Source organism: Gopherus flavomarginatus, chromosome 2 (genome assembly GCF_025201925.1).
Source record: "Gopherus flavomarginatus isolate rGopFla2 chromosome 2, rGopFla2.mat.asm, whole genome shotgun sequence".
NCBI classification, from domain to species: domain Eukaryota; kingdom Metazoa; phylum Chordata; order Testudines; family Testudinidae; genus Gopherus; species Gopherus flavomarginatus.
Window position 1 is genome coordinate 106,791,564 of NC_066618.1, and position 14,572 is coordinate 106,806,135.

Sequence of the window (14,572 nt, forward strand, 5' to 3'; positions counted from 1 at the left end):
CCATCATGGCTTTGGAGATTTTTTCAAATGTTTTGGCATTTCGTCTTTTGGAACAGAGTTCTGATAGCACGGATTCGTCTCCTCATACAGCGACCAGATCCAGTACCTCCCATATGGTCCATACTGGGGCTCTTTTTCGATTCTGGGACTGCATGGTCACCTGTGCTGATCAGCTCTCCAAGCTGGGCAAACAAGAAATGAAATTCAAAAGTTCGCGGGGCTTTGCCTGTACACCTGGCCAGTGCATCTGAGTTCAGATTGCTGTTCAGAGCGGTCACAATGGTCCACTGTGGGATAGCTCCCGGAGGCCAATACCGTCGAATTGCGTCCACACTAACCCTAATTTGAACCGGCAATGTTGATTTCAGCACTACTCCCCTTGTTGGGGAAGAGTACAGAAATCGATTTTAAGAGCCCCATATGTTGACAAAAATGGCTTCGTTGTGTGGATGGGTGCAGGGTTAGTTCAATTTAATGCTGCTAAATTCGACCTAAACTCATAGTGTAGACCAGGCCTTAGTCACAGGTTGACTATTATACCAGTGTAAAATGATATCAATATATCTTTTATCTAAAGATTTAGCCTACTCCAGCTAAGAGCCAAGAGAGCTTTAATGTTCAATTTGGGACCTGCTGGCATGGCCATAAGATTGCAGGAAAAATACTGATAATATTATGACTGATTGATTAAATTGAAATACTGCCACTTTTTTTGAAGGAATTGCATACAGGCCTGTAGAACTAATTTATCCTTATGAAATTTAATGTAGGATGACTGACTCCCCTCCCTACTTACCATAGAAACTGAAGTCACTGCTATCAGAAAGAAATAATTTCTTACCTGGTAATTGTTCACAGAATCTGGATCTGTGTCCCAGTGTGCTCCATCTCTGAGCTACTGCTGTGGGCTCCTCACAGTCCTCTAACAGTCTATGAAAGGACTGGAAGATTAGGAAGATGAAATTACATGTACACTCTTAGAGGTGGTCCTTCTAGAAAAAGACAGAAGCACGTTGGCAAGCAACTTGTAGGGAAGTATACATACCCACTGCTTGTGAGTAACTAGAGAGCTTTAGTCATCACAGCGGTCAATCTGGCATATTTCATAAACATTAAATGTATTTTTAAAAAAAAATCAAATACTCAAACATGGTTCAAGACCTAATATTTTATTAAAATGGCTAGATAATACTCCTTTTTAAAACAAATTGATGGAACCAAAATTCACCATACAAGTTGTTAAAATCATTTTATTGATATTACTATGTTAAAATGAAATACATCAGAGCTACTGAAGAGCAATGTGCTCCTACTGATATTCTGCTAACATTTTGCTGCTCCGTATATCAAAGTATGGTTGCACTGAAGACAGTGAACTCCATCGTGGGGATTATATGATCCTGGACTGCAGACAACTACAGACAGAGAAAACAGAACAAAAGATATTTTAAAAAACTAAATGGTATCTAAAATATTGCTTAGATTATAAAATGTTTTAAACCCCTTCCTTGGGACTAATTGGCAAGATCAGATTTTTCTAACATTCTAATATTTGAATTAAAAAATAAAAAGGACAAATGTAAAAATCTATTTTACATGCCATCTATTCATTAAATATGATATTCTTCTCTTCACAAAAGTAGTTTGTATGACTTTCTGATTCCCCATTGCTCTACCCCAAGTAAGTTTTTTCACTATTGAAAACCAAAAAAACCAGATTGTAGAGTGGTCAACACCCAGTAATGTTTGAACTACATTGCTTTAGCTCCACCTAGTGGACACAAATGTTCTTAAAAGTAACAAATGCACAGAGAATGCAACAAACAAGCAGACATCAATGTGGGGTGCAAAGATGGTGTTATGAGCAGAAGAATTTTTCCACTGGTTAACTCATGCTATGCCATTCTGTGAAATCAGTACACACTCAGTGAAAGACTGACTACAGCCCTAGCCTGTATAGGATATGTTAGCCCCCAACGTAAGTCATCATGAGGAAGCAAGAAGGATCACAGCCAGGTGATTGGTTTGTCTGTGTTTCTCCTGGCTCCCTTGAACATCACTATACTTTGACAATTATAGCATTTTTAGAGGAAAAGGGGGGCAGTGAGGGTGTTAATGCTGCCCCACTAGAAACTGGGAAGCTCCTACTCTTGTAGCTGGAGCATACCTGCTTCCCCTCTTTGTAGCCCAAAGAAGTCCACTACGTCTTATCCTACTTGACACCTATTAATTCAACAGGATTTGTGGGGCTTCACCCTGCCTATTTCCGTTGTTACAGAACCTTAGCAAGGTTCATCTAACCCGTGGCAATCAGCAGGGGTTGCCTGACTCTGCTTGTTCCTTTCTCGTGACTCAAAGGAGTTTTAGAGGTCTTCTCAAATGCCATTAGAAATGGGCAGAGCTTATTCACCATTTGGCAAGAGAGGCTTGCAACTGACCCCTCATCCCAACCCTAAAAATCACTGTATTAACTATATGGATTATGGTAGTGCCTAAATGCCCCAACCGAGAGCAGGGTCCCATTTTGCTAGACACTATACAAACATTACACATGTATTTGAATCAAGGATGATGACTGTCTGACATTTTCATTAATTAAGTATAAGGGACAGCATCACAGTAACAATGATTGGTAGAAGGATTCAGGAGCCCTTCTCTCTCTGCAGGATAGTCACAAATTTTTCTCCCACTGCTAGGGAGAGTGAGGAAGTGTGTATGGAAATGGTATGTGAAGCTCTGTATCCACCCTTCAGAGACCTCTATGGGTCTCCTAGAGCAAACCCTGAATATACATATAGCAAATAGCACTTCCCAGTCTCCACATCAGCTGGGCTGGTAAATAGCCTTCGTTCTCCCCAGTGTGTCTCAACATCAGAAGCAAAACTGCCCTCTGCCCACTTCTTCTCCCAGAGAATTCTGTGTTATATGATAACAATCATATAAAAAATTATTTGTGAACAGCTCAATCTCAGTCTGCCATCTAGGGGAAGGCATGAAAAAGAGAAAAAATCTTAAGCAAACAGCCTACTGCTTGCTGAACTGGCTGCTGGGAAAAGATACCAAGTTTCTTACACTAAACATAACTTGCCTCAATCTTCCTTATTGAGCATAAATTCCCACTGGCCTAACTTCACCCTTCATGTATAAACATCTCCACAAAATACTTCACCTCATATATTTCATTTGTACCTATCTAATATACCATTTCACACTTCAAACTTTTAAGTGCACTTGACATGTTAATTTCTTCTTGAATCCTATGTGCTGACATTTTCTCCTCTACCTCAATTTAGTACTATTTCAATATTTGCTTGGGCAATAAATTTTATTTAAAACTTTGAAATGATTATTTTTCAGATATAGTTTCTTTTTTTTTAATTTTGTAAAAAATTATTGTAATGGCAAGCTAAATTTGTACCTAGTCCATTAAAGCAAATTACTACAGGAAATCAAACTATAAAAGATAATGAATGAGGACAAAGACTACTAAGTTATAAATCAAGTATGGGTTTCTGATTATCTTATCCCATGGGATGAAATCAAGTTGCCAGGAATGTATCAGGAGCCCACAAAAGATATGAATTTTGGTACTGTATTTCATCTACATCTGTAGCCTAACTCCTGAAGGAAAATGAAAACAGGAATGTTTTTAAGACCAACACAAAAATAATTGTTTTATATCTAACGGTCTTTTGAAGACACAAAAGTGGTACACTTACTTTGTGTTAATTGAACTTTAGTGGAGTATCATGTTTGTTTAAGCAATTACTCAAACATTTTATTTAACCTTCAAATATGCTTTATTTTATATACCTTAAGAAAAGATTTTAAAAAGGCACTTAAACCACTAGAATGAACAGGAATTATATTAAATTTATGTTTCTAAGATTTTTATAATCTTAATATGACAAATCTGCAAATTAAAATACGTTAAACATACAAATATGAAACCAGGATGGATAAAAATTGATTAAAAATGGGTTTTTATTTAAATTAATCGTTTTCTTTTTTTTAAAAACTCTGTTTAAAATTAAATTTGAAATTCCGATACCATGTTAAGACCAAAACATCTTATAATTATTCAAATAAAGTAATACTCAAACAGTATACACATTACTGAAATTTTAAAGAAAATCAAACCACTGAACTGGTAGAAGTCACTGGCTAAGCACCTGGAAGAAAATTACTTACTTGTACAATACACGGTTTTTCAAGATATGTTTTATACATATATTCCACTGAGATGTCTATGCACCCAGTACATTCAAGCAAGAGACTTTTGGTTAGCAGTACCAAGTGGGTCAGCACATACACCATAAGTACTCTTATACCTCCAAGCAAGAGCAGGACTGCTCCAACTGCCTTCTTGTTCCTTCACCACCGGAATCTTAGTAACAATACAATCCATTGTAACGGGGATGGTAAGTGGGTCATGGAATATATATCGTATATACTTGATTAGCCGGTTCGTTTATAAGCTGACCCTCCCAAGTTGGATAAGTAAAAATGGAAATTTGTTATGACCCGTTCATAAGCCGACCCTATAATTCAGAGGTCAGCAAACTTTGGCTCCCGGGCCATGAGGATAAGCTGCTGACGGGCCAAGATGATGTGTTTACCTCGAGCGTCCACAGGCACGGAGGTGAACCTAAGTAAACAAAGTGTCCCGGTGCACCAGCTGCTTACCCTGATGGGCTGGGACAACAACCAGTGGGGAAATTTTTTGTGGGGGGAGAAGCTGAAAGTCAGGGGAGTAACCCCTATGACCACTCTCCACATGACCCCACCCCTAGCCCAGGACCCCCACACTCTCCCCATCCCACCCCTTCCCACTTTATCTGGGGAGGATGTCTCTGGCCTGAGTGGAGCTGGTTCAGCAGACCAGGCAGCGCGGCCACAGCCTGCTCCGGCGGGCCAGACAGGGCAGCGCAGCTGCAGCCTGCCCCAGGGGGCTGGGCCGGGTCGGGATGGCCACAGTGTGCTCCAGTGGGCCAGGGGGCACAACCACGGCCTGCTCTGGGGGGCAGGGCCAGGCAGCATGACTGCAGCCTGCCAGCCCCAGAACTGCAGCTGCTTTGGAGGCTGGGGGGGAGAGCAGCATGGCCAGAAGCAGACAGACTTTGGCCATGCCTCTTTCCTTCTGGCTCTGCTGCTGCTCCTTGCTCCCTCTGTTGGGGGGAGGGGCTATGTCCCACCTCTCCCTCTCTATACTCATTCATAAGCTGACTCCCTTCTCTGGTTCTTCCCTTTTTTACTAAAAAAACTCAGCTTATGAACAAGTATATACGGTATACCTGCAACAAATCTCAAAGAGCCACAGTGAATGTTGTAAATCATTGTTTCTTCTTATTCTTCTTTGTGTGCTTGTACACATTTATATTTCAATGATTCCCAAGCTGTTCTCTTTTGGAGATGGAAACTCACTGCGGTCTACTTAAACTATGACTGTAGAACTGTCATTTCAATTATTTCACTATGGCATAATGTTGACTGAACGTATGGATGTAGCAACTCTGTAAATGTCCATGAGGAGAACACACCTCAGAAGGACCACAGTGGCAGCCTGGGCTCCAGTTTAATGCACAATAATACTTGGTAATGGTGTTAACTATTTTAACAACTCGTAACAAGTACAGATACAGGAAGAGATCCAGTTAGAAATCCTCTGGGATGAAATGGCCTATCATTCTTCAAAGGTTCAAAGGGCGGTCTCATAAGGCCTGTGAGGACTAAGTTAAAGTCCTCACAGGGACTTGTTCTCTTGTTGGTGGATAAAACTCTTATTAGGCCTTTTATATGTCTTCCTACTACAGGGATGAAGAAAACAGAACATCTCTGAATAGGAGGGCGAATGGTGGAGTTAGCTTGCTGGAAGTTGACCTTGCAGCTCACTGATAGGCCAAATTCTTTAGTTCCAGGAGGTACTCAACACTTCTTGTACCTGCGCTTTGGATGGAGGCAGTTGATGATGCCAGGCCTTCCTCCTGTTAATAAGGATATTTTGAAATCTATGCAAACTGTTTATTTCTGATACATTCAGCCAATCTGCATCCATGCTGTGAGGTGGAGACTGCAAGGATTGGGGTACAAAATCTGACTGGGTCTCAGCAATTGCATCCAAGAATAAAGATAAGATTATAGGAGGCTGCACTGACATAAGAACAGCCTACTGGTCAGACCAAAGATCCATCTAGCCCTGTATGCTGTCTTCCAACACTGGCCAATGCCAGATGCCCCAGAGGAAATGAACAGAGCAGATAATCATCAAGTGATCCATCCCCTGTCACCCATTCCCAGCTTCTGGCAAACAGAGGCTAGGGATACCATCCCTGCCCGTCCTGGCTAACAGCCATTGATGGACCTATCCTCCATGAATGTATCTAGTTTTTTTTTTAATCCTGTTATTGTCTTGGCCTTCACAACATGAAATTGGGCTTGTTTTTGCCTTATGTGGCTTGTGAGTTGCTTCTTGGCTAATATTTGGCTTGTAGCTTGTTCCTTCTTTTTTTTGATCAGCTCCCGGCAAGCAGGGGAAAGGGAGGGCAAGCTGGGCCAAGGGGAGAAGAGAGTCAGGTGAACAGTGGGCCCACCACATTCTCAGATTGCATGCCAGGGAGATCTAGTCACATGGAGTGTTGTGGTTCTTAGGATTGGCTTGTCTTGGCCTCATTTTGAAATGGGATTAGCTTGATTTTTGGCTCAGTGTGAAAGCTGGGGTGCTTATTTACCGCATGAAAGTTGGCAACTGTGCTTTGCAGGTATGAAGAAAAGCTCTCAGGTCTACATTGTTTATATGAAGGGCTGTTTCTTGGCAAAATCACTGACCTTGAGTTTACACTCTGTTCAGATCTGCTCCGGAGCCCAGAGTGGATTCATCCATTATTAGTGTTTTCTGTGGAAGTAGAGGGAGAAAAGGGAACTCCCTTGCACACATTTTTCAGTCATCTATTCCTTAATGATAATAGGACTCAGAAAGGTACATAAACTGCCATGTCCAAAGGATATTTGTTTTGCCAATATAGACTTCAACCAGCTTTGCATGTACTACAGGTAAAGTGTGGTGGCATGCTGAGTCACACGTACATTCAAGATGCCAAGATTCCTAGCAATCTAAGGCAAAATCACAAGGATGAACCTGCAAATTACTGCATAGGATGGACTGAAGTTCTCCGGAGATAGATAGGCTGTTGCAGTGAGAGTTAAGAATGTCTCAAGAACTTGATTCTTTCTACGGGGGGATGGGAGGGGGTGGGTAGAAAGACAGGGTCGACTTGTCTTGTTTATTCTCAGACTCAGCTGGATGAGCCACAACTGAACCTACTAATACCACCATACATTTTGTAAAAACTTTGGGACCTGATGAGAGACTAAAAAGAAGAACTGTGTACTGGTAGTAGCAGACCCCAACTAGAAATCTTATATTTTCCATGGCTTAATTGGATAACCACATGAAAGTTGGCAACTTGTAGCCCAAGAGCAGCATATCAGTCATTCAGCTCTTGGGATGGGATGATGATGTCAGCAGGTTTGCCTGGTGCCCTCAGATGTGACAGTCTCACGGGTGGATACTCAAGGTGGATACTGAAACCACTGCTTGCTGTGTGACCTGTTGGGTCACAAGCAGAAGTGTGTCTGGGACCAATGAACACAACGTATCTCTGGCTGCTACGCAGGCCCAAGGAGTAGATAGTACTGATAAGATTGGTACAATAGTCAATTTGTGCCAACAGTGAAACTGGACATAGCATCGGTGTCAGGGCTGTAAGTATTGGAGGAAGGGATGGAATCGTTGGGCCTGGCCTCATTGCTACCAAGGTGATCAGTACCAGAGTCATTGATATCACTGTATACTGAGTCCCTGGAAACAGAACCTGAGATAGTGACACCTGTCCTCTTCAATCAGCCAGACTGGTACCTGACAGCTTATAAAGCAAGTTTTCACCTCTTGCTGAAGCATGATGTTCAGAGCCACATGGTTCTTGAGGAGCGTTTCCTGGGTTTTGAGCTACCCATATGCTCTAAAAAGCTAGAAGTCTTAAGGGCCAGGGATGGATTGCTGCCTCCTCTCTGGAAGTTTTGTGGGACTTCCTCCTTCTGTCAGAGGCAGTCTTTTGGCGACAGAACAGCAACTGAAGATGAGGTAGCTGCAGGAATGCTTCTGGAGGAGGCATAATCAGAACGATCAGCCCTGGGCATACCAGGATCAGAGCTCAGGCCAACAACCTCTTCATGAGGTAAATCTTAAGCCAGGACTCTCCAGCTCTTTCAGGTTCTTTTCCAAACCAACTCAATATAGCACATCTAGCACTAGACAGATCAGACACCTAGTGTGTCTGTCGTTTAGTGACATTACTGCCTCACATGTCAAGCAATTTTGAAATCTGAGGATTTATGTACCAAGACAACTAATCTGTACAGGAGTGTGGTGGGGTTGCCCCACACAGGTATATGGAGGGTTAAAGCAGCCACAGGGAGGCTGCGCAAAACCCAACCAATGGGAGGATGACTTGTAGTGACCCAGTCAGGAGAAGAGTTACTGGAGCAGCCAATCAGGGCCAGTGAGGGCCATATAAGAATGGCTGCTCAACAGAGCAAGGATAGTCTCTCCCTGGAGTGCAAGGGAGAAGGACTAGCTGTCTTAGAGGAGTACCTTGGATAGAGCAGTACTGGGCAAGGTCAGGGGAGCAACAGGGAGCTCCAGCCTGAGCGCTGCCAGACTGAGGCCCTTGATACAAAGGGCCAGGAAGGTGCTAGGGCTACAGAGAATAGGTGGCAGGAGTTGGAGGAGAGGAAGCACATGGCCGCCAGCTATAGCGTCCCTGGATCGGCCTGGGGTAGTGGGCAAGCTCTCCCTCCCTTTCTCCCCCACTTGCCACAGAGGGGGTGGCCAGTATTCAGACTGAGGTTTACCCCTTGAGGTGAGGGACTAGACCAAAGGCTGCAGGAGGGCACAGCGTCAAGTGGATGGACTAGAGACAGCTGGTTCCAAAGCAGAGTGAGACAGCTGGAGGGCCGTTCCCAGAAGATGATGTCTCGGTCCGGGGAGCAATGCAGGCCTTAGAGGTGGAGCAGAAGTGATGGTGGTGAGACACCACTAGATGAAGGTGCACCGGCAACCAAGTGCTAATTCCCAGCACAGCGAGCAGAAGGTGCTGAAGTGGTGAGTCCTGCCCCATCACAAGGAGTACCACCAGAGGAGACAAATGAAAGAAAATAGCCTCCTCTTAAAAAAGAACAAAATAAACTCTTACTAAAAACTAATACTAAACTACCTATCTACTAAGCACTATCTATTTACAAAAAAGCTGCTGATAAGCAAGGCAATAAATTGTGAGCTAAGAGGCATCACTGGGAACGCTATCAAAGCCTCAGACAATGAAGGAACTGAGAGGCAGCAGGAGCAGCCCTGCTCTTTATTCCCACAGTTGGAGGCACAACAATACTCAGGGCACATGCATGGCTCCACACAGTGCTGATGACTGAAAGTGTCTGATTTGAATGCACCGGGCACACATACCCCAACAGTGGAACGTGTATACAAGCACTCAGAGAAAAGCACTTGCATACAGTAGCTTCTGACAGAAGTGACATCTTCTGCAGGTGCAGAGAGACTATTTTCTTTATTTCAGCTTATTCAACAAGTTCAGAGCTAAACGATTAGTTCATTCAAAGTTAAGAAATGGACAGGGAATTGAAAAAGCAGCAAAGCTTGTTCTCCTCTTCCTTTCTTGAATTAAAAACTGTATGTGAGAGGATGAGATCTACTAGTTCTAAAATCTTGAATGACATGGTGACCAATTCAATTCACTAACTACAGAGAATACTTCCTTTGTTTAATACATCTGTTTTAAATGCAAAACAGGCTTTATTAAATTTTTTTTCTTATGTGTCCAATACATTTAAAGGTAATGTTCCATAAGAAAAAAATGCTGTTTTATGCATTTTAATTGTATTACAATTTGCATCCAAATGCAGGTTAACAGAAATCATGAGTAAAAAATGAATCCTATACTAAATAAGAAATATCATTCACCATTTTCTAAAAGTGTAAAAATTAAGAATCAGAATAAAAGAATGTTAAGCTACAAACTGCTTAACTAGATATGCATAGACACAGTTTATCCTCCTTGTTAACAAACAGTACCAAATTTAAGGTAGAGCCAATCTAGTAAAAGCTGTGTTATCCAGCACTTTACCAACTGGAAAGCTCTATAAACTGACATTTCTGATCTTCATTGAAAGTCCAGTTTATAGTCCAGTTGGTGCAGGGCTGGCAGGTTCCCTACCTAGCTCCCTGGAAGCAGCGACAAATCCCTGATGCTCCTAGGTGGAGAAACAGCCACAAGAAGTTCGGAGTGCTGAGTGTGGGAACCTCAGCCAATGGGAGCTGTGGGGACAATGCCTGGGGGCAGAGGCAGCTCGCAGAGCCACTTAGCCTCCCTGCTGCTCCTAGGCAGAGGCATCATGCCGTGCTTGCGGGGAGCCTCCTGAGGTGAGCACCATCCAGCTCCAGCGCTCCACACCCTCTCCTGTGCCCCAATCCCCAGCCCCTTCCCATAACCAAGCTTCCTCCCTCTTATTTAACTGGAATTTTTCACTTACCAGCAACCCCCATCTCCCCAACAAGTCAAGTTCCAGTGTTTAACAACGAATGAGAATGAATCTTTCTTTAGTATAAATGAAAAATAAGATTAAAGTTGAGCATTTAAATCAAATTTTCTAGCTTGTTGATTTAAATCATGATTTAAATCAATGGCTCTCAACTTTTCCAGACTACTGTACTACTTTTAGGAATCTGTGTTGTCTTGCATACCCCCAAGTTTCATCTCACTTAAAAACTACTTACTTACAAAATCAGACATAAAAATACGAAAGTGTCACAGAATACTTTTACTGAAAAATACTTGCTTTCTCATTTTTACTATATAATTATATAAATAAATTAGAATATACATATTGTACTAAAATTTCAGTATATAGTACATAGAGCAGTATGGACAAGTCATTGTATTTTAGTTTGTACCGACTTCACTAGTGCTTTTTATATAGCCTGTTATAAAACTAGGCAAATATCTACAGGAGATGATGTACCCCCTGGAAGATCTCTGGCTACCCCCCTTGAGAACAACTGATTTAAATCAATCTACCCTTCAAGAGACAGAAAGGCTTTACTGACCAGAAGTAACTCATCTTCAAATGTACTGTCTCTATAGCACTACTCATTAAGAATGCCTACCCACGTAGCCTCAGAAACAAATTTTGAGTAGTAGTCTGCAGTTACAAGTTCCAAGGGCATAAATACTCTGCCTCCTCTAACTGCCCTTCAGTCACTCTCTACCTCAAAAGTCTTACTTGGAGGTGGGCCTTGAAGTTATGTTAACAGAGGATGACTGTGGCCCTGAGATGGCAATACATTCAGAATATAAGAATTACCTCTAATAAATTAAATAACCTTTTGTAGTTTCATGGCATTGCCTCCACAGAGCCCTACTGTAGGAGGCTAGCTAACAGTGATATCCCTTAAAATGCAAGCTTGTTCAACAGCAACTAAAGCATTGTCCTTCTCAAACCAGAGTCTGCTGTTGAAAAAATGTCAAGAAAGTAATTTGAGAACAGAACTCCACATATATCAACCCTAAAATAGTTTTCATGAGTGCTCAAGCTGGCAACAGAGAGGAACTGATGGATGGTTAGAATGAGTATAGCAATTATTCTCTTGGTCCATAGAATGTAGTTATCATAACCTTAGTCCCAGATTTGGACCTTAGCGTCCAAAATATGGGGGTTAGCATGAAAACTCCAAGCTTAGTTACCAGCTTGGACCTGGTACTTGCTGCCACCACCCAAAAAATTAGAGTGTTTTGGGGCACTCTGGTCCCCCTGAAAAACCTTCCCTGGGGACCCCAAGACCCAAATCCCTTGAGTCTCACAACAAAGGGGAATAATCCTTTTTCCCTTCCCCCCTCCAGGTGCTCCTGGAGAGATACACAGACACAAGCTCTGTGAAACTACACAGAGTGACTCCCCCTCTCTGTTCCCAGTCCTGGAAACAAAAAGTACTTTCCTCTTCACCCAGAGAGAATGCAAAATCAGGCTAGCAAATCCAACACACACAGATCTCCCCCCTGATTTCTTCCTCCCACCAATTCCCTGGTGAGTACAGACTCAATTTCCCTGAAATTTCCCAGAAAAGAAAACTTCAACAGGTCTTAAAAGAAAGCTTTATATAAAAAAGAAAGAAAAAATACATACAAATGGTCTCTCTGTATTAAGGTGACAAAACACAGGGTCGATTGCTTAAAAGAATATTGAATAAACAGCCTTATTCAAAAAGAATACAAATTAAAGCACTCCAGCACTTATATTCATGCAAATACCAAAGAAAAGAAACCATAGAACTTACTATCTGATCTCTTTGTCCTTACACTTAGAAACAGAAGATTAGAAAGCAGAACTACTTCTCCAAAGCTCAGAGAAAGCAGGCAGGCAGACAAAGACCTCAGACACAAAATTCCCTCCACCCAAAGTTGAAAAAATCCGGTTTCCTGATTGGTCCTCTGGTCAGGTGCTTCAGGTGAAAGAGACATTAACCCTTAGCTATCTGTTTATGACAGTAGTGCTTGAGGGAGATGTGTGTGGACCTCCTAATTGCTAACTACTAATCAAAAAGATTTTATGGCCAGCCAGTAGGCCTCTGTGAAGGCAATGTCATGTTTTTGTAATGGCTATATGTATGTTGTTTGGGGACCTGGGAAATGAAAAGATCAGTTTTACCAAGGGGCAGGCTAAAGGAAGATCTGTGGATTCAAGTGTGTTGCCAGAAGGGCGTTCAGGGACAGTTACAGGGAGTAGCCACAGAATTATTGGGAGTCCACTCAAAATTCAGAAGCTCTGAATGGGAGGCAGTCAGCAGAGAGGGGTTGAGTGAAGGATGGACTCTGCCCCTTCTTCAGGGCTGAATGCTGCCCTTCCCAAGTAGGCTGCATCATAAGAGAAAGCTTGCTTTTGTGCCCCCTGAAGGTACCAGCAGGTAAATGGAACTGGCTCAGGAGGAAGGCCTATTTCTGTAGGGAACCCAGAGACAGAGAGAATGAGCTTCTCCCTGATGTTTATTTAACCTCATACAGTCAATGCTATGATCCCAACTGATGTGAGGTAATAGGGTATATATAGCAGCTACTTAGCACCAGTATGTAATCATGTGCTAGTGCTGCCTGCTGCAGGAAGGATAAGGAACAAGGCAGCTAAAAGGAAGTGTTTGAAAATTAGTATTGTTCTCCCATTCATCAGGGCTGGGGAAAGAGGAAGTTTCTGATGTGCGGAAGAGCAAATAGGACTGGGAAGGAAACGGGCTTCAAATCTGGGGCTGAGACAAAAACATTGCTTGGATCTATATTAAGGGAAGAAGAAATGTGTGTTAGGAAGAACAGATATTTCTATTCAAGGCAGGGTGCTCAGCTTTGGAAAGAGAGTGGAAAACAAAATGTTGGGGAATCTGGTTGAGCTAGTGGGAATCAAAACTTCTGGTGAATCCAGACACTAGTTATTCTTGGGGCTTATATACACAAACATTTAGTTTGTGGGCAGCTTGGATGTGAACATACCCCACACTAGCCTGCCGCACACTAACTGTTCATACGGACTCTATTGATGCATACTAACAGTTCATTAATGTGCTTTAATCTACGTTTCAAAGCAGCAGGCTAACGTGAGGTAGATTCACACCCCAGCACGTCACAAACTAAATGTATGTGCAGACAAGACCTTGAGATTTAACTCAAAATTGTAACACAACATAACTAAAATATTTCTAAGAACAAAATCTGTTTGAATTATCAAAATTATAATAATCTTTTAGCATGCACCACATAGGAGCTGACAACAACATTAACAAACTAAGGAAATGCAACCAAGATGAAGCTACCATAACGTGGGTGCAAAACTGGTTGAAAAACAGTTCCACAGAGAGTAATCATCAGTGGTTCAAAATCATGCTGGAAGGGCATAACGAGTGAGATCCTATAGGGATCAGTTCTGGGTCCAGTTCCGTTCAATATATTCATCAGTGATTTAGATAATGGCATAGAGAGTACACTTATAAAGTTTGTGGCCGATATCAAGCTGGGAGGGGTTGTAAGTGCTCTGGAGGATAGGATTATGATCTGGATAAACTGGTGAAATGGTCTGAAGCAAACAGGATGAAATTCAATAAGGACAAATGCAAAGTACTCCTGTGGTGGGGCGGCTGCCCCACACAGGGAAAAGAAGGGGTTAAAAGCAGCACCAGGGAGGCTGTGCGGAACCCACAAATCAGAAAAAGGTTTACTGAGCCCACCAACAGGGGGAAGGCTTGCTGGAGCAGCCAACAAGGGCTGGAGAGGGCCATATATGTGGACAGTAGAAGGCAATCTCTTCCTGGAAGGCAAGTAGGAGGACTGCTGCCTGAAGAAGTGTCAGAGATAGAGCAATGCTGGGCAGGAGAAGCAGAATGTGAAGGTGTGCTGCTGGCTAACCACTGCCAGGCTAGGGCCTTGCTACAAGGGCTGAGAGGGCATTAGGGCTACGGGGGAAG

General features: G+C 42.5%; 1 protein-coding gene across 1 annotated transcript in view; it reads right to left on the reverse strand.

Annotated features, from left to right (window-relative positions):
* Window positions 1-1,323: 1,323 nt before the first annotated feature.
* Window positions 1,324-14,572, reverse strand: part of ZPBP (zona pellucida binding protein) — a 70,052-nt gene continuing 56,803 nt past the window's right edge. The window contains exon 9 of the mRNA XM_050939726.1: window positions 1,324-1,415. Coding sequence (XP_050795683.1) covers window positions 1,324-1,415 — 92 coding nt within the window. The remainder of the gene's footprint in view (window positions 1,416-14,572) is intronic.